The sequence below is a fragment of the Chelonoidis abingdonii genome, chromosome 1 (genome assembly GCF_003597395.2).
Source record: "Chelonoidis abingdonii isolate Lonesome George chromosome 1, CheloAbing_2.0, whole genome shotgun sequence".
Classification (NCBI taxonomy): Eukaryota; Metazoa; Chordata; order Testudines; family Testudinidae; genus Chelonoidis; species Chelonoidis abingdonii.
Window position 1 is genome coordinate 90,598,751 of NC_133769.1, and position 19,563 is coordinate 90,618,313.

Below are 19,563 nucleotides of genomic sequence, written 5' to 3' on the forward strand. Positions count from 1 at the left end.
CGATCTTTAGAAATCTCACATTGGGACCTTATTTGCATTTTGTCAAATCTGCAGTGTAAGTGTTCTTAAAATGAACAACGTGTGCTGGGTCATCCTCCGAGATTGCTATAACATGAAATATATAGCAGAATGTATATAGCAGGAGACATATAATTCTCCCCCAAGGAGTTCAGTCACAAAACTAATTAATATTTTTTGTTTTAAATGTTTTTTTCCCATCAGCATGGAAGCATGTCCTCTGGAATGGTGGCAGAAGCACGAACAGGCTTACGAATGTTTAGCATGTAAATACCTTGCAATGCTGGCTACAAAAGTGCCATGCAAATGCCTGTTCTCACTTTCAGGTGACACTGTAAATAAGAAGCAGGTGGCATTATGTCCTGTACATGTAAACAAACTTGTTTGTCTTAGCAATTGGCTGAATAAAAAGTAGGACTGAGTGGACCTGTAGGCTCTAAAGTTGTACATTGTTTTGTTTTTGAGTGCCGTTATGTAACCAAAATAAAAAATCTACTTTTGTAAGTTGTCCTTTCACAATAAAGAGATTGCAGTTCAGTACTTGTATGAGGTGAATCTTTTTTGGTACCAGGAGGACCTGAAGGGTTTCTGCTGTTTCCTAAAACATTTTTTTCCACTTCTGTTTCTTAAAGCTCAGGATTGTCAAGTCTGATTTTCACTAGTGTGGTGGAATGCTGCCTGGTTTTACTAGATAAGATTTTCTGGATGTATGTGTGTGTCTCTAAAAGCTTACTGTGAGCTAACACAGCCCAGTAGAAGGAAGGGGGCAGGTTAATAAGGCCATCCAGTGTCCCAAATATGAGAGTGAAAATAAGTACACCGCTACCTTGATATAACGCGACCCAATATAACACGAATTTGGATATAACGCGGTAAAGCAGCGCTCTGGGTAAGGGGGGCTGCGCACTCCGTGGATCAAAGCAAGTTCAATATAACGCAGTTTCACTTATAGTGCGGTAAGATTGTTTTGGCTCCCGAGGACAGTGTTATATCGAGGGAGAAGTGTATTAGCAAAACCAACAAAAATACAGTGGCGTTTTAAACAATTTACTAAAAATCCATTCCCTGCTCAACTGCTAACTTTCAGTTTCTTGTCTCTTGGGATTTCATCATTTCCCTAGTTCTCAGTCACAATAGCGTCTTCAAGGGCAGACGAGCCCAGAATTTCTAATGTAGAGGCAATCAGGAAACTTTTTTTTTAAATAATTTTTTCAGGCTGCCTTTATTCACCATAATGAAGCAATAAAACAGAACAAGTCCAGTTTTTCCTTTTGAAGGTCACCTTTAACATTGCTCTTGCTTTTCCATGTGATATGGATATACATAGGGCCCAGTTCTCTGACCCAGCCTAAGAGTGTTCAGTGCAAGCCTAGAGGGATGCAAAAGAAGGAGAAGCTGGCTTTATATTGTGCAGGCTTTGGTCTGGTCTGGCATGAATTAGAGCAGGCTGAAGGCTGTTCTGATCTGTGCCGGCTGCTTTCTATCCCCAGGAGCCACGGAGCAGCTGAGCTAAGGGCCTGTGCCCAGTGGTGAACTGGAGTTTGGCATAGGATCTGCCACAGTGACTTTTTATTGTTGGAGGATCCCTCTGTGGAGGAGGACATGCTTCAGTGGCAAGTGAAATCAGGTTTAGGACTGCTTTGTGCTACTGGACAGTGCAAATCAGCCTTTGTTGTACTGATGAATCAGGTCCCACCTTTGTACGATATTCTCAAAGTCTGATGTTTTGGGTATTTTCATGCAGAAACATTACTCTGTATGTGTGTGTGCTAAGCTGCACAAAGTCAGCCCTGAATACTAAATATCAAATCTTGTAGTTTACCTCTCCTTACATTAAATTTGATTTCTTCTCTCCAGACAAATGTGAAATTAGAAGAAGCCTTTTTTGCAAGATAAAAGAGAAGCAAAAGTTATTGATTTTAAAGTATTGTGTCTCTATAATATTTATTTTATAGTTGCCAAAATATATTGTTAGAAATAAAAAATAAATACAAATGGACATTCTTCTACTGACACAGTTGGATTTCCTGGAAAGAGCTATTGTAATATGCTGAATATAAGAACAACTTCTGCAGTTATTCATAAATGTGGTATGGAGCCCAGGACTGTATTGTTTCTATGGGCAAAAATCTGCTTGAAAGATCAAGCTACCATAGGAACAAACAAGTACTGTACTTTAAATAGAAAAGGTGATCTCAATCTACTATATGTTTGTTGTGCATATTTAGCTTTTTTTTGATGGAGCTTATGCTTGCACCAGAAATGTTACATCCTGAGGAAAAAAATATAACACAGAGAGAATATTTGAACAGGCGGCACCCTGGTGAGAATTATATAGCAGGAGAATACTATGTTAAAACAGTGAGACGTGAAAGTCTATCTATACATCCTAAAACAGCTATTATAAGTGCTTACCTACCCACTTGGTAAGGATGATATTGGAATTATCCTGGATCTGTAGTCTCTACTTGGCAGGTAGAGAAAACCGGAATTATGTTTACTATACCTGGATTTCTACGTTTGTGGTTAAGCCTTATTGACAAGAGACAGTACACTGTAGCTATTACAAGCTTTTCAAAGGATTGGGAAAATTAATAATCCATATTGACTCAATCAGGGCCGTTCTAGCTGGTTCACTTTTCATTAATTCCACCCTCTTTAATTAATAACACACCTTGTTGACCAAGGTCTAATATTTTAAAATATAAATTTAAATTTTCTTTCTATTCCCTATTCACATCAAATCTCAGCATTAAGAAACGAATCAATACAAATATTTAATGAAAACTAACGTTTCTTCTAAATGCCTTGAACAGCTATTTAAAATAATTAAACCTTTCTATTTTACCACTTAGCAACACAGCCTGTCTTAACAGCTACAACAGCATGTTCAGACAGCTGAATTGGTTCTGAGGTATCTAACTGATCTATATTCATGGGAAATGTGTTTCAAGAATACATGGACAATATACTCATTGAGGATTTTACATATTTGTGCAACTTTTACTGAGGAGTCGACCCCGACACTCCTCAAGTCGGCAATACTCAGTGGTGAACCTGAGCCAGGGAATGCCATCGGGTACTTGGCCTCCTTGGCAGGGACCAGTACACATGCAGTGGCCTCTTTGGAACTCATGGGCGTTTCCCCCAGTGCAGAGACCGCAGTCGAGGTACTGCTATTCAATGGCCTCTGAAGGAAGGGCTCTGCTGCCCCTTCAGGCAGAGTCTAATCTGGACTCTGGTACTCAGTTGCAGGAGCTGGTGCCGGGAGATTCTTGTCCTCTTCTCCTAACAAGGCTGTGTTGAGAACGGGCATGTCATTTTCCCGGGATGACTACAAGGTCCACTAGGAGCTGTTGAATAGGGTAGCCAAAAAGTTGGGCATACAAGTGGAAGTAGTAAAGGAGTCCTCCCACAGTCTGGTTGACATTTTGACTGCAGTGGACCCAATGAGAGTGGCCCTGCCTCTCAACAAAGCCATCATGGACCTGATAAATGCCCTGCGGCAAACCCCCGCTGCCCTATGCCCCACAGCCAAGAGGAAGTACTTTGTTCTGGCTCAAGGACATGAGTTCCTGTATACTCATACCCTCACCTCCTCCAGATCCCTATAGTGTCTGCTGCCAGTGAATGAGATTGGCAGAGTTTGCAGGAGGTGACTCCCAGTGCAAAGGACTCAAAAAGGTGGACCTGTTTGGTAGAACTGTCTACTTGACTGGGAATCTCCGGCTCAGATCACTAACCAACAGGTGCTCCTGAGCAGATATGACTTCAACATGTGGAGCTCCATGTTGAAGTTTAAGGACTTGCTGCCACAAGAGGCCAGGTTGGAGTTCTCCTCACTAGTGGAGGAGGGGAAGTCCATAGTAAGGGTCCGAAGTGGCCATGCATAGGACCTCATGGCTCCAGTTCTCAGGCCTCATGCAGGAGGTTCACCAAACCCTCCAGGATCATAGTTTGAGGGTGCGTCACTCTTTTCAGAGTAGAGTGATGCAAAGCTGAAAGATTTCAGTCTGAAAGATTTCAGGACAACCCTTAAGTCCCTGGGTTTGTATACCCCGGCAACTTCAAGGAAGCACTATAAACCTCAGCAATCCTCTTGGTGCTTGCCTGGCAGGACTCAAAGAGGAAAAGGAGCAGGGGCTTTAGACACAGACCACTGCCCTCTTCCTCCTCGACATCAATGCCTGCCTCTCCCAGACATTTAGGGGGTTCTCAGCAGACATTTTGACGTGATGCTCGAGTACTCATACCACTCTCAGAGTTTCTGGATCCTGTTTCCTCTTCATTTGCAGACCACATGTCCCACTTCCCCCAGGCATGGTTGCATATTCCTATGGACTGTTGGTTGCTGAGCACAGCAGCAGTGGGATATACCCACCAGTTCAGCTCTACCACCGCATCCCACCCTCCCTCCGCATCCCTCTTCAGGCACCCTCCTCACAAGCACCTTATGACCCAAAAGGTTCACTCACTCCTTTGGGAGGGAGCTACCTCAAGAAGCTAAAGTTCCATATGGTCTCATTGGCTTCCCTTATTCCCTCCCTGGATCCAGGGGACTAGTACACCTCCCTCAATTTGAAAAACACCTACTTTCACATTTCCATCTTCCAAGGCCACAGAAGTTTCCTCAGATTCCTCATGCACTACCAATTTGCAGTACGCATGTTTGGCCTCTTGTCAGAGCCACGGGTATTCATAAAATTCATGGTGGTAGTGACAGCCTTCTTGAGAAGACGGGGGCGGGGTCTGCAATTCTACCCATATTGGGATGACTGGCTAGTCAGAGGCCAGTCCAAAATTCAGGTAGTGTCCAGCCTCCACCTCATTCAGTCCACATTCCAGGCCTTTGGCCTGTTCATAAACGAACAGAAGTCTACCCTCATTCCAATACAGAGGATAGAGTTTATTGGAGTGGTGTTTGACTCCACCCACACCCGAGCCTTCCTCCCAGAAGGATGGTCTCAGACGACAGTACACCTCAGGGACCAGCCCATTCTTTTTCTGAGTTTGTTGGGTCACATGGCCTCTTGCGGATATGTGGTGCAGCTTGCAAAGTTACATCTCAGGCCCCTTCAGATACAGCTGGCTTTGGTGTACTTGCCAAACTGCCACCATCTGGACTTGGTCCTCACGATTCCTTCCCTGATTCTTGTCTCTCTCAGTTGGTGGCTGGACATGCTGGTGGTTTGCATGGGCGTTTCCTTCGCACAACCCCATCCTTCAATATCCCTGGTCTCAGACACATCAGCACTAGGCTGGGAAACTCACCTAAGGCCCATCAGGACTCAAAGCCTGTGATCTCCAGAAGAGCTCTCACTACACATCAATGGCAGAGAGCTCAGAGCAGTTCGCCTGGCCTGTCAAGCATTCCATTTTGGGCTGGTGCTTATGGACAGCGCTGCAGCCATATTCTACCTCAAAAGGCAGGGAGGGTTTTGCTCTTTCTCCCTGTGTCAGGAAGCTATCCTGTTACTGGACTTCTGCATAGCCCACTCAATTCACTTTGAGCCTTATTACCTTCCAGAGGGCAGAATGAACTGGCATGTTGCCTCAGCAGGTCTTACTCCAATCACCACAAGTGGTCAATTCGCTTGGACATCGTGAGGGATGTTTTCCAGAGATGGGGGACTCCCCAGATAGACCTGTTTGCAACGAGGCACAACAGAAAGTGTCACCACTTTTGCTCCCTGCGAAGCCACAGCCTGGGTTTGCTCACGGATGCCTTCTTGCTCCCATGGACAGATCACCTGTTCTATGCTTTCCCCCCATCCTACTCATGCACAAGATTCTGCTAAAAATCAAGTGGGATCGGGTACATGTCATTCTCATTACCCTAGCGTGGTCCTGCAACACTAGTTCACCACCCTGTTAGGCCTTTCTGTGGCTGCTTCAATTCTGCCCCCTCTACATCCAGACCTGATCTTCCAGGACCACGGTCGTTTGCTCCACCTGAACCTCAGCTCCCTCCACCTGATGGCCTGGAAGCTCCATGGCTAAATCCCAGAGAGCTGGCTTGCTCGGAGCAGGTTCGCCAGGTGGTATGAGGAAGCAGGAAGCCCTCCACCAGGGCTATGTACCTCTCAAAGTGGTTCTCCATATGGGCTTCCCAGCGTGGAGTCTTGCCCATGCAGTTATCTCTGCAGGACATTCTTGACTATTTGCTTTGCCTGAAACAACAAGGTTTAGTGATTCCCTCAATTAAGGTCCACCTTGCAGCAATTTCGGTGTTCCACCCCCCTGGTGGTAAGTTGGTCTGTTTTTTCATACGAGATATCTATTTATTTCCTCAAGGACCTGGAAAGACTATACCCCCAAATACAAGAACCTGTTCCTCCATGGGACTTAAACCTGGTCTTATCAAAATGTCTGAGCTGTTGGCAATGTGTCCCTTGTCATAGCTTTCATGGAAGGTGACTTTCTTAGTGGCCATTACTACGGCCAGAAGGGTCTCGGAGATCCACACCCTCACGCTGGAGCCTCCGTACACCGTTTTCTTTAAAGATAAGATGCAGCTCTGTCTTCACCCCAGCTTCCTCCCAAAGGTGGTTTCCCAGTAGAGATGAATGTCTTCACACTGGACATTAGACGTGCCCAAGTGTTCTTTAGAGAGGTCCAAACCATTCTGTAGATCTATCCAACTCTTCATAGCAATTGCTGAAAGGATGAAAGGTCTCCCTATCTCGGCTCAGAGACTTTCGTTGTGGATCACAGTATTAATTCATACATGTTATGAGCAGGCAGGTGTTCTGCCACCAGTTATCCTGACTCCCCGCCCATGAGAGCGCAGGCATCATCATCAGCATTCCTGGCTTAGGTCCTACTCAGGGCATTTGCAGAGTGGTGACTTGGTCATCAGTGCATATGTTCTTTAGTCATCACGCCATTACTCAACAGGCTAGGGACAATGCCAGTTTCGCTCGAGCTGTTTTACAGTCAGCATGTCCATGAACTCCAATCTCACTCCTTTGCAACTGCTTAGCAGTCACCTACATTGGAATGGACATGTGCAACCACTCAAAGAAAAAGGAGTTACTAACCGTTCTGTAACTGTTGCTGTGCAACAAGATATGTTGCACATGTCCATTCCAGCCCTCCTACCCTTATTTATTGGAGTTGGCCGGAAAGAAGGAACAGAGGAGGTGTGGGGTCGGCTGGGCCCTTTATACCAGCGCTATGAGTGCGTGGCACCAGAGGGTGCCAGAGCCACTCGCCTGGGTACCACTGATGAAAAATTTTCTGGTGACTGTGCTTGGGACATGCACACACCTACACTGAAATGGACATGTGCAACACATCTTGAAGAACAACAGATACAGAAAGGTTAGTAAACATTTTTTTCTGATGCGTTTACAAAACACTTGAGATTCACTGTGGTAGCTAGTTACCATGGTGTCCTCAGGATCTCTTAAGAGGTGTATAGCCTTGTAGTTCAGCTATCTATGTAGTCTCCTCTTTAAATATAGAATATATTTTATCAAAGTAAATGTAAACATTTAATACAAACATTTTCATGTCATTGTAAATATTAGCAAAGAAAGTTTTATACCTTCAACTTTTTAGTGTGTAATTAATTGAACACACTGTAAAAATCTAAAGAAATAACTTTTAAAACATTGCAAGATCAAGCCCCTTATTTTTAAGCACTCTGGCCCAATACAGGAAAATTCTTAAACACACACAATCATAGAAATGTAGAGCTGGAAGAGACCTCAAGATGTCATCTAGTCCAGTCTCTTACACTGAGGCAGGAACTAGTATATCTACAGCATCATTGGCAGGTCTTTGTCTAACCTGTTCTTAAAAACCTCCAATGATGGGAATTCCACAACCTCCCTTAGCAGCCTATTCCAGTGCTTAAGTACGCTTATAGTTAGAAAGTTTGTCCTAAAATTTATCTAACCTAAATCATTCTTGAAGCAGCTTAAGGCCATTACTCCTTGTCATACCGTCAGTGTACATGGAGAACAATTGATCCCCCACCCTCTTTATAACAGCCCTTAACATATTTGAAGACTTATCTGGTCTCCCTGGGTCTTCTTTTTATCAAGATTAAATATGCCCAGGTTTTTTTTTTTGTTTTTTTTTATCCTTCTCTCAGAGGTCTAGTTTTCTAAACCTTTTATCATTTTTGTTGCTCTCTGGACTCTCCAATTTATCAACATCTTTTCTCAAGTGTGGTACCCAACCCAGGACACAGTTCTCCACCTGTGCCAAGTGGAGCGGGACAGTTACCTCTGGTGACTTACAAAGAACACTTCTATTAATATACCCCTGAATTATATTAGCCTTTTCAGAAACTGCATCACATTGTTGACTCCTGTTCAGTTTGTGATCTACTACAACCCCCAGATCCTTTTCAGCAGTAGTACTACTTAGCCACTTATTTCCCATTTTGTAGTTGTGCATTTGATTTTTTTTCACCCCTAAGTGCAGTATTTTGCATTTGTCTTTGCTGAATTTCATCTTGTTGATTTCAGATCAAATCTCCAATTTGTCAATTTGTTTTGAATTCTCATCCTGTCCTCCAAAGGCTAGCAGTCCCACTCAGCTTTTGTCATCTGCAAATATTAAAATCATACTCACCACTCCATAATCAAAGTCGTTAATGAAAATATTGACCCAGTATGGGACCCAGGAAAGATCCCTGCAGGAGCCCACTAGATACATCCCCCACTTGGACAGCAAACCATTGATAACTACTCTTTGAATATGGTCTTTCAACCAGTTTTGTGCCCATTTTACAGTAATGTAATCTATTCTAGATGACATTTTCCTGGTTTGCTTATGAAAATGTCATGTGGGACTGCATCAAAAGGCTTACAAAAAAATCAAGATATATCACAGCTACAGGTTTCCCCACATCCGCTAGGCCAGTAATCCTGTCAAAGGAGGAAATTAGGCTAGTTTGACAGGATCTGTTCTTGATAAATCCATGCTGGCAACTACTTATAACTCTATTAGCCTCTAGGTGCTTACAAATTGATTGTTTAATAATTTGTTCCAGTACCTTTCCAGGTATTGAAGTCTGGCTGACTGGTCTATAATTCCCTGGGTTCTCTTTGTTCCTCCTTTTAAAGATAGATATTATGTTTGCTCTTCTTCAGTCCTCTGGGACCTCACCCATCCTCCATGAATTCTTGAAGATAATTGATAATGGTTCTGAGATTGCTTCAGCTAAGTCCTTAATTATGCTAGGGTGATTTTCATCAGGTCCTGTTGCCATCAAAACAGCTAATTTATCTAAATATTCTTTAATCTGTTCTATCTCTATTTTGACTTGTGTTACTTCCTCCCTTATTGTTAATATTAATTGTGTTAAGTATCTGGTCACCCTTAACCTTTTTAGTAAAGATTGAAGCAAAATAGGCATTAAACACCTTAGTCATCTTGATGTCGTCCATTATTAGTTCTCCTTCCCTGCTAAATAGAGAACCTACACTTTCCTTCATCTTTCTTTTGCTACTAATTATACAATCTCTTCTTCCTGGCTTTTATGTCCCTTTCTAGGTGTAACTCACTTTGTGCCTTAGCCTTTCTGATTCTGTCCCTGTATGTCTATGCTATTCTTTTGTACTCATTCTTAGCAATTTGTCCTTGGTTACACTTTTTATAGGATTCCGTTTTGATTTTCAGGTCATTAAAGAACTCCTGATGGAGCCATATCAGCCTCTTAACTAGCCTTCTTATCTTTCCTTCACCTTGGGATAGTTTGCTGTTGTGCCATTAATATTGTCTCCTTAAGAAATTGCCAGATTTCCTGAATTCTTTTTTCCTAGATTTCCTTCCCATGTGACCTTACCTACCAGTTCTCTGAGTCTGCTTTTTTGAAGTCCACTGTCCTTATTCTGCTGCTGTCACTCTTTCATTTCCTTAGAATCATGAAATCTAGCATTTCATGATCATTTTCACCCAAATTGTCTTCCACCTTCAGATTAGCAACCAATTCCTCCCTGTTAGTTAGCATCAAATCTAAAATGGCCGTCTCCCTGGTTACTTTCTCCACCTTCTGAAACAAAAGGTTGTCCTCACTACAGTCTAAGAACTAACTTACTGGACATTTTGCTACATTATTTTTCCAACAGATTCTGTGTAGTCAAAGTCCCCCATTACTAACAGGTCTTGTGTTTTAGATATTTCTGTTGTTTGTTCTAGAAATGTGTCATCCACCTCCTCCCCTTGATTTGGTTGTCTGAAGACCCATACCATGATGTCCGTCCTGTTTTTCCTCTTATCTTCAACTCAGAGACTTTCAGCTGCTCTGCCTCTCACCTCCTTCTGAATCTCAGAACAAGTGTGTATATTCTTAATGTATAATGCATCACTTCCTTCCTTTTTCGCTGCATGTCCTTAACAAACTATACCCCCTATACAAATATTCCAGTCATAAGATTTATCCCACCAAATGTCTGTGATGCCATTGAGTCGTAATTTATCTTATTGACTAATACTTCCAGTTCTTCCTGTTTATTCCTCAGTTTCCTTGTATTTGTGTACAGACACCTAAGAAGTTGAGCAGATTCTCCCACTGTTATCCCTCTTGATGCTCCTATGTCTCTTTCCTTTTCCCACCCAATATTTAGCCCTCTGTTAAGGTCATCTTTTTTAATACCTACGTGTGAGTTTTTGTTACTTCCCCACTTTGAACCTAGTTTAAAGCCCTCCTCACTAGGTTGGTGAATCAGTGTGTGAAGATGCACACGTTAGACCATCTCCCTCCAGCAGTTCTTCTTCCTGGAACAGCATCCCATGGTCAAGGAAGCCAAAGCCCTCCTGTCAACACCATTTGCTTAGCTATGCATTCATTTCCACGATTCGCAGTGCCACTGGCTTCAATGGGACTACTCACATGCTTCAAGTTAAGGTTATGTGCTTTCCTGGATTGAGCCAAATTACTTCACTGCTTGTTGGATAAGCCCAAAAAGCGTAAGGTACATCAGTCCAATTGTGCAATATGTTGTTGTTTTAATGGAAATAGATCAGAGTTTGAGACTATTTAAGATTTTTACTTCTTTGTAGTACCCTGAGATTTCAGAAGGGGTGACTAAACTTTTTGTAAAGAACTTTTATGAACCACTATCATAGCAGCCAGTTAAAGGAATTGTATGTATTACACAGCTTTGGAGAAAGCTGTGTGCCAAAGCTGATCATTAGAATCAACAGCTGAAAAACAAGAACAAACTTGTTGCAGAGGAAAAATTATTGCATAGAGGAGGGAAGGGAAATGAGCTAACATCTCAGAGAAGTACTTTGTAATCCTGAAGCAGTGTCATTTCATCGCCTAGCTGGCTCTTTCTAAACCCTTTCAATATATGTAACATTTACTATTACTAATTTTATACTGATAATTTTTAATGAAAATGATTTATAAAGGAAATTGTCAAATGAAACAGCTTCCGGAAACTGACCACGTCAAATGCAGTAAATACATGGCAGTAGTGGTGATTAGTCTTCAAGTCTTTAGTGATGTATGCAAATGTCGAGAGGTCTTCAGGGTCTTGTGCAGCACAGGAAATGTTGCGGATTTCATGTTCAGCAATAATATTCTGTTAAAAAAAGAACTAAAGTATCACTATTTTTCAGTCAACACAGGAATTAAGTATAGATGTCCCTTATATAATAACTTTATTTGTTTTTAGCATTTTAAAGCTATAGCCATCTTCTGTACTAAAATATTTCAAAGGTACTTTGTTTTTTAATTCAAATATGATTAAAACACCACATGTTCAGCTTCTTACACAGACCATTGAATTCTGGCCCCTCCAACAGTATCCAAAGTATTATCTAGCACAGGGGGTCAGCAACCTTTCAGAAGTGGTGTGCTGAGTCTTCATTTATTCACTCTAATTTAAGGTTTCACGTGCCAGTAATACATTTTAATGTTTTTTAGAAGATCTCTCTCTATAAGTCTATTATATAACTAAACTATTGTTGTATTGTTAAATAAACAAGGTTTTCAAAATGTTTAAGAAGCTTCTTTTAAAATTAAATTAAAATGTTGATCTTACGCCGCCAGCCTACTCCGGCTGCTGCTGGTCTGGGGTTTTGTTCACCTGGGCCAGCAGCGGGCTGAGTGGGGCCTGCAGCCAGGACCCCGGCTGAGAAAGGTCCGGCAGCCAGAACTCTAGACTAGCAGCGGGCTGTGCGGGGCTAGCAGCCAGGACCCCAGACCGGCAGTGGACTGAGCAGCTCAGCCCACTGCCGCTCAGGGGTTCCATCTGCCGGCTCCTGCCAGCCAGGATCCAGGCTGCCAGACCTTCTCAGCCTGCTGCCGGTCTGGGGTCCTGGCACTGGGTATGCATAGGGGTGCCAGAGTTAAGGCTGAGGTCGTGGAGGGGGGGTGAAAGAGTCAAGTAGAGGGATGAGTGTGTGTGAGGGGGGTACAGGGCTCAGGGCAGGGGCCTGGGGTGTGTGGGGCTGTGGGGCTCAGGACAGAGGGCTGGGTGTGTGTGGGGGGATCAGGGTAGACCCCCCCCACTCCTGTGGCCCCTAGGCAGCTCACCCACTTGGGGCCCCGTGGCACACTGCATGAGTGCAACTAGCGCCCCCCAACAAGAGAGTCCCCTCTGGCTGTGTCTGGAGGAGCCACTCTGGACGGCGCATGACCCCGCAGTATGCGAGCTCCTCAGCCCAGGGCTCTCTACCCACCACTGATTCCCACTCGCCCACACCTGCTCTGCGCTGAGTGCCGCTGGGCCGCGGGGCTCTCCACTCCTCCCAACTCACAAACAGCAGGTACCGATCTGTGGCCGTGGCCGGGTGCCTCCTCCCGGGGACGCTCAGCAGCTGGCACTGCTCCTGCCGCCAGCCTCTCCCGCCCCCACGTTCTGCCGCCGGGAGTCGGGACCAGGTCCCACAGCGAACCCGCTCCCCTGGTGGGCCGCCAATCCACCATGGCCAGCTATACCAAGGCGGCCCAGGTGAGCGGGCCCCTCTGCGCCCCCGGGTAGGGCTCCTCGCCAGGTGAGGGGATGCGGGAGCTTATGAGCAGGCTGCTGAGGCAGCTCCTCTCTCGGGGGGCGCGGGCTCTGCCCCTCACTGGCTGTGTGTCCTTGGGACTCCAGCAGGCAGCAGCATGCCATTAAAAATTGGCTCATGTGCCATCTTTGGCACGCGTGCCATAGGTTGCCAATCCCTGATCTCGCATCAATAGTGAATCCTACAGGAAACTGCAAAATCCTGGAGCTTTCCTCCAGTTCTGGGTCGCTTTTCAAATGACAGTACTGTACAATTTACACAATATCCTGTGGCAAAGAAGCATCTTTCATAGGTCACAGCTGAGAGAAGAACTATAATAGACTACTAATTTTCTACTTCTATGCCCATTGATGCTGCTGTTTCTGTTCTAACAATCAGTACCACTGCAGCCTGCAGGTAGATGGGACAAGTTAGGACAGTGAAGGTGCACTCTCTGGGTCTTTGCATGCACAGTGTGAAGAAATTCAATCTGACTCTTCCACCTCAAATAGAATGAACAATACTCATCAATGTATAAGCATGGAGTTGTTAAAGGGATTTTAGGAAAAGGATTACTTTGGAAAGATGTGGCAATATATCTCAATTTACTGCCAAGGCCATCCTGCAAGAGGGATATAGAGAAATTAAACTATACATGCAGAGGACACTTATGTAATGGACAAATTAAACTACAGAATGGTATGAGATAAGGACAAGACATGTCTGGCTGATGGATGAAAAGACGACTTTGTCTAAAGCTTTGGAGAAAATAATGAATGTTTACCTGTGTAAAAATACTGTTGTATATTTACCTTGTTTAGGTCAGAGGACCCAGGAAGCCAAAGAGGCAGCTGAATTATGGTCATAGATTTAAGCCTCGATTTCAGCAAAGGCACATGCTCAAAGTGAGTCAATGAATAAGGATAAGCAGCAGAGAATCCTGTGGCACCTTATAGACTAACAGACGTTTTGGAGCGTGAGCTTTCGTGGGTGAAGTGGGTATTCACCCACGAAAGCTCACGCTCCAAAACGTCTGTTAGTCTATAAGGTGCCACAGGATTCTCTGCTGCTTTTACAGATCCAGACTAACACGGCTACCCCTCTGATAATGAATAAGGATGGTCTTCACGGTATGGATAAGTGCTTTCCTAAATCATAGCCTTATTCAATGTGGCTACTACATATCCACAATCACAGAATGTGGCTACACAATCACAAATGTGGCTACTACATATCCACAATCACAGAATATTCCTGTCATCGAGTAGGATGACATCGCTACTCGATCAAAATACTATAGTGCTGCTACACACTGTGTTTTGGCACTAAGCATACAGTATTATCATAACATATATGATGTCTAATGTCACAGTCAGTGAGATCTATGGCTAAATGTTGTGTCAGTAACATCTGTGCAAATTAAAAGCATTCTTTGAGCATGTCTCTTTTTTTGGAGGGGAGATTATACGTAACTCGGTCATTTGAATCACTCTCCCCTGTCTTCTTCTAACCTGCCAAGATATACTTGAATACTTGGCAAGTTTTCTGAAAGGCCTATTAATATCTAATTGAGGAAATAATGAGTGAGTAAACTCTGGATAAAAGAGCAGCATTCCAACACTTTTATATTTAAATTATGCAAAAATCCAAAATAAGGAAATTGTAACTGAAGACACAAAATAATCCTCTTAAACTGTTGTAGCATATTATTTGCTTTCTGTTTCTGTATAATGTATTACTCATACCAAATGACAATAAACAATTATTATGCCTTAATGGACACTCATTTGTGAAAATCTTTATACTTAATTATATTTAATGTTAATTTGATTTTATGTTGCTTCAGGCAAAACACAATAATATGATTTTCTTTATATTTCTTTTGTTCTCAGTTTGAGAACTGTTGGCCTAGACAAAGATTTTTATCAGAATTAAAATGATACTAAAAAGCAAGGTTTTAGCTTCCTACAAATAAAGCTGTAATACAGTACCATATGATCATGGTGTGTTACCAATGTGGCATTAAAGATGAAAAGGGATTAATGCTCAAAAGATATTAGAACTATGTGAAATATTTACCTCCAAATAGGAGCCACATAATACTCATCTGGTTTCAAGTGTGATATATGCTTGAGGGTCAGCTCACTGAAAGTTTTGCTAACCCAGGGGCAGGCAACTTATGGCACGTGTGCTGATTTTCAATGGCACTCACACTGCCCGTGAAGCTTCTTAAACATTTTTAAAACCTTATTTACTTTACATACAACAATAGTTTAGTTATATATTATAGACTTGTAGAAAGAGACCTTCTAAAAACATTAAAATGTATTACTGGCATGTGAAACCTTAAATTAGCGTGAATAAATGAAGATTCGGCACACCACTTCGAAAGGTTGCCGACCCTTGTGCTAACCTTTGTAAAGCTCTTAAGTGACCATTGAGTAAACCTGCACTGGTTTAGAGCTTTGTGTTTTGAAACTAGTTGAAACTCATGAGAGACTTTTGCAGCATTTTAACTTGAAATCTCATGGTTTTTGGCATTTATCTATACTGAGATTTTTCCTTTGAAGGAAGGAAGGAAAGAAAGAAAGTAAGCCCATGAATTTCCATGGTCCAAAACAAACAGCTGAGTTTCACTTTATCTAGTTTTCGTACAAAGTCCTCTCACTCTATAAGGGGTTGCCTGCAATGACCTAGAGCTCCCTTGGGATACTGCCACAGCAGAACCGTACCCTTCCTGTGTAGGCATTGAAACCACTGAAACCATTATAAACCAGGCCGGAAGTACTAAATTATACCCCCAAAGGGGGCAAATTCTGTATATCTGGCCTGTGTGTACTTTTTAAGGGAGCCTGAGTTAAGGCGAAACTGAGGAGTGCCTCAGCAGAGCCACAGTTGGCCAGAACGGGGCACTAAAGGGCAGGCACAACCTATGACGCTCCCTTAAAATGGTTGGAAGCTGGAAGACGATTACAGCCAAGTCACATCTTAGGCACATTTAACATGTGCAAATTCAGCTTTGCGCGGTCGGCAAAAACAGGAAAAAAAGAAAAACAACAATATAAAAACTGCATCTGTAGTGTGGGCGATTCCGTCTGCCATTCGAATCAATGAGTGTTTCACTATACGCGGTTTTCGCTTTACGTGCTAACTGCAGAACGGAACCCCCACGTAAGATGAGACTTGCTTGCATACCAGTCTCATACCTCTTGACCTTTGCTATGTTGGGTCTTCTATAAAACCCCACAATTTTAGTACAAGTACAGGGGGTGGGGAAAGCCCCCATATGGGATATTTTGTGTTTTGAAAAGCAAGGAGCACATACTTTTCTGCATAATGTACTGTAGCGGGAAAATAGGTTGGGGGATTTTGTCCAGGTGAGGAGGGGCATCCTGCCAAACCCTTCTTGTGATGAGTTTCCCTTTGATGGGGGAAGCCTGGACACAATTCCCTCCAAAACTGCCATCAGTGCTGCTCTATTTGTCCACAAAAGTGGGTTTCTGGAGCAGACAGAGTACCTCTCTCACTCTCAGAGTAGGAGAGAAAAAAAAAGGGGGGGAGGGACTTGGAATCCAAGCCTGGATCCCCATGTGGCTTGTGCTAGATAAGCTATCTAGCACAATGAGGAATAAAATCTGATGTCCATAAATCACACATACCTTATTTGTTGCATCAATAAATTTGACTCCCTTGTAAGAAACTGATAGAACAATAGTTGGGACTTTCTTCATTTGCTCTGTAGACTTCTGAAATAAAAATGAGACCGCTGTTAGAACAGTTTGCTCTGCACTGGCAAGGGTAGCCTGTTCAATTTTTTTTCTTCTTTTTCTTCCACTGGTAAAATATATGTGAATTAAAGTGAAACAAAACTTAATTTAAATATTTGTCTCTTTCTCTTGACTATGCTTTGGGCTCGTGAAACAGCTGCCAACACAACCTACAACACAGATATTGATTTGCTAGAGTAAAGGAATGCAGTGGAAACATTTGCACTTTAGTAAGGTGAAATACAAGTAGGGCCAAAACTCTATCATATAAAACTATTGTAGTATGGATCAGTAGTTGGTTGGCAAATAGGGTTCAGAGAGTAAGCATTCATTATGAGCTCTACAGATGGGGAAAAATATGAAGTGGGCTCAGTGATTTATTTTTTGGACAGGGAAAACAAATTCAGCTGCAATCAAATATGGAGATAACACCAAAGTCAGATAGAGTAAACAGTGAGAGAGATCCAAACTGCAAAGTAACCTAGCCAGATCATTAGAGCAACTAAGTAAGATGAAATCCAATATTTATGGACTGTCATATACATCAGATCATATGCACAGATCTAAACTAAGGAACAGCTTCTGTATCTGGAAATAATGTGTTTCAGAAAAAAGTAGAGTTAACAGTAGATAGCAAAATCATCATGAGCTTGAAGGAGAGGGCCAATGATCAGATCATCTAATCGGCTCGTGCTCCCTCAGGACTCAAACAGAATTATACATTTGTGACAACATGAAATTCAAAACCAAAGAGCCAACTAGATTCTGTAATTATACCTGTTTCCATGAACGAGGGTAACTGTCTCTGCTAATCAAGTTTCATAGTTAACCCCTATATATATTTTGTGTGTATGTGTGTGTGTGCGCGTGCGCATGCATGGTTGCATCTCTCTTATTAATGGTGGCAGACTGAACACGACAATCTATACTGGATAAAGATTCTTGTAACAGTACTGTTCAGGGACAGTACTTGGCCCTGCTAGTGAAGACAGGGGACTGGACTCAATGACCTTTCAAGGTCCCTTCCAGTTCTATGAGACAGGTATATCTCCATATATGAAATAAGGACTAAAAACATCCTTTTTTAAAAAGGAAAGCTTAAATAGAAATTTCAGAGAATATAGCAAAATCTGCATGAAGGTACTAATTCCATCCGCATTTCTCTTGAGCAAGGAAAAAAAAGAATACTGATGCCAATGGAACATGTGTGTGAAAAAGATGTCAAATATGATCTTCATAAAATTCAGTGATAGTTCACAGAACGCATGACAGCATAGTTCTGCCCTCCCTATTTTTCCATCCTGGCTGTTTCAATGTTACTCCTTTCCTCTCCATCCCCTTTAATCTGTCAGTGGTGCCAGCTTTTATATGTCATTAGTCCACTTCATTAGTCCTTTGGCCTTTTTCCATACCGCCCCCTACGGATGGAACACCCCCCCACTCAGATCTGCTCTGCAAGGCCACTATCTGCATTAAATCCTCCCTGAAGAAATAATTCTATGTAACACCTGCATAACTAACTGATCTGCATGTCAAGGTTGGGGACTGATCCTGCTTTGAGCAGGGGGTTGGACTAGATGACCTCCTGAGGTCCTTTCCAACTCTGATCTTCTATGATTCTATGAAGGTTGAGAGGTAACAGGGGACAGATTATTTCTAAAGAAAAGCAACAATAACAAAAAGAATGAATGTTATTTACTCTACAGTAACTATGGTTCTTTGAGATCATGTTGCCAATGTGGAATTCACCATAGGTACCCATGTGCCTTATGTGCACAAGATTGGATTCTTTTGAATACCAGTATGTGTCAGGGCTATGCATAGGCCCTGTGCAGCCTCATGTTCCAACAGGAAGGCATAAAGGGTGGAGTGGCCACTACCTTCTCTTAGTTCTCTTGCAATTTGAAACCTGTGTTCATTGAAGATTCTGAAAGTGAGGATGAAGGGCAGATTATAGGATCCAGACTGACAACATTTCAAAGAACCATTCTTTAGTAAATAATGATTTTTTCGAGGATGGCTGTGTAAATCCCATGACAGGTGACTGGCAAACAGTACTCTCTCTGGATGGTAGGAAGAGCAGTATCAGCTGCATTAGTCAAACAGAGACTGTAGTACCGCTCTTCTGAACTTGGCATCTGCCTTGGCCCTCTAGTCCAGGGCACAGCGTTTGATGAATGTCAGTGGGTTACTGTATATTGCTGCCTTGCAGCAGGAAGAAGGCACACAGATTGATTGGTTGATTCAGATGGAATTCTGACACTACCATGAGGATGAGCCTTTGATGAGGTTTCAGCACCACCTTGTCCTGTGAAATGTCCTAATAAGAGGGTGAGCCATAAAGACTGTCTTCAGAGTGAGATGAAGTAAAGAGCATCCTGAAAGCCTTGAGAGGATGATGCTGAGGTACTAGGTAGGAACAGGTTCTTTTTGACCAGTGAGTAAGTACGTAACAGGCCCTTGATGAATTCTGATAGCTCTGGGTGAAAGATGGAACATGACTGCACAGGTGGATGGCAAACTGATATTGCTATTAGTTGAACCTTAGTGGAGCTGAATGAAAGGCCAGACTGTTTCAGCTGCTGCAAACAGTCCAGGCGCTTTGGTATTGAAGCATACAGAGGGTCCAAGCCATGCTGGCCCTGCATATCAAGAACCTCTTCCATTTTGACAAATAAGTCCCTCTCGTGAATGTCTTCCTTGCCTGTATCAGGATCTCTGGGACTTGCCTATAGTACTCCCTGTCCATGGTACTTAACCAGCCAACATCCAGGCTATCAGGTAAAAGGACTTTGAGTCTGGATGGACTATCTGACTGTGG

The 19,563-nt window shown here is 42.9% G+C and overlaps 1 protein-coding gene across 3 annotated transcripts in view; it reads right to left on the reverse strand.

The window, feature by feature from the left end:
• ANKS1B (ankyrin repeat and sterile alpha motif domain containing 1B) overlaps positions 1 to 19,563 on the reverse strand; it is a 786,862-nt gene that overhangs the window by 13,108 nt on the left and 754,191 nt on the right. For all 3 annotated transcript variants that reach the window (XM_032788573.2, XM_032788575.1, XM_032788568.2), the window contains 2 exons: positions 16,635 to 16,721; positions 11,427 to 11,564 (listed from right to left, as the gene is read on the reverse strand). In XM_032788573.2, coding sequence (XP_032644464.1) covers positions 11,427 to 11,564; positions 16,635 to 16,721 — 225 coding nt within the window. The remainder of the gene's footprint in view (positions 1 to 11,426; positions 11,565 to 16,634; positions 16,722 to 19,563) is intronic.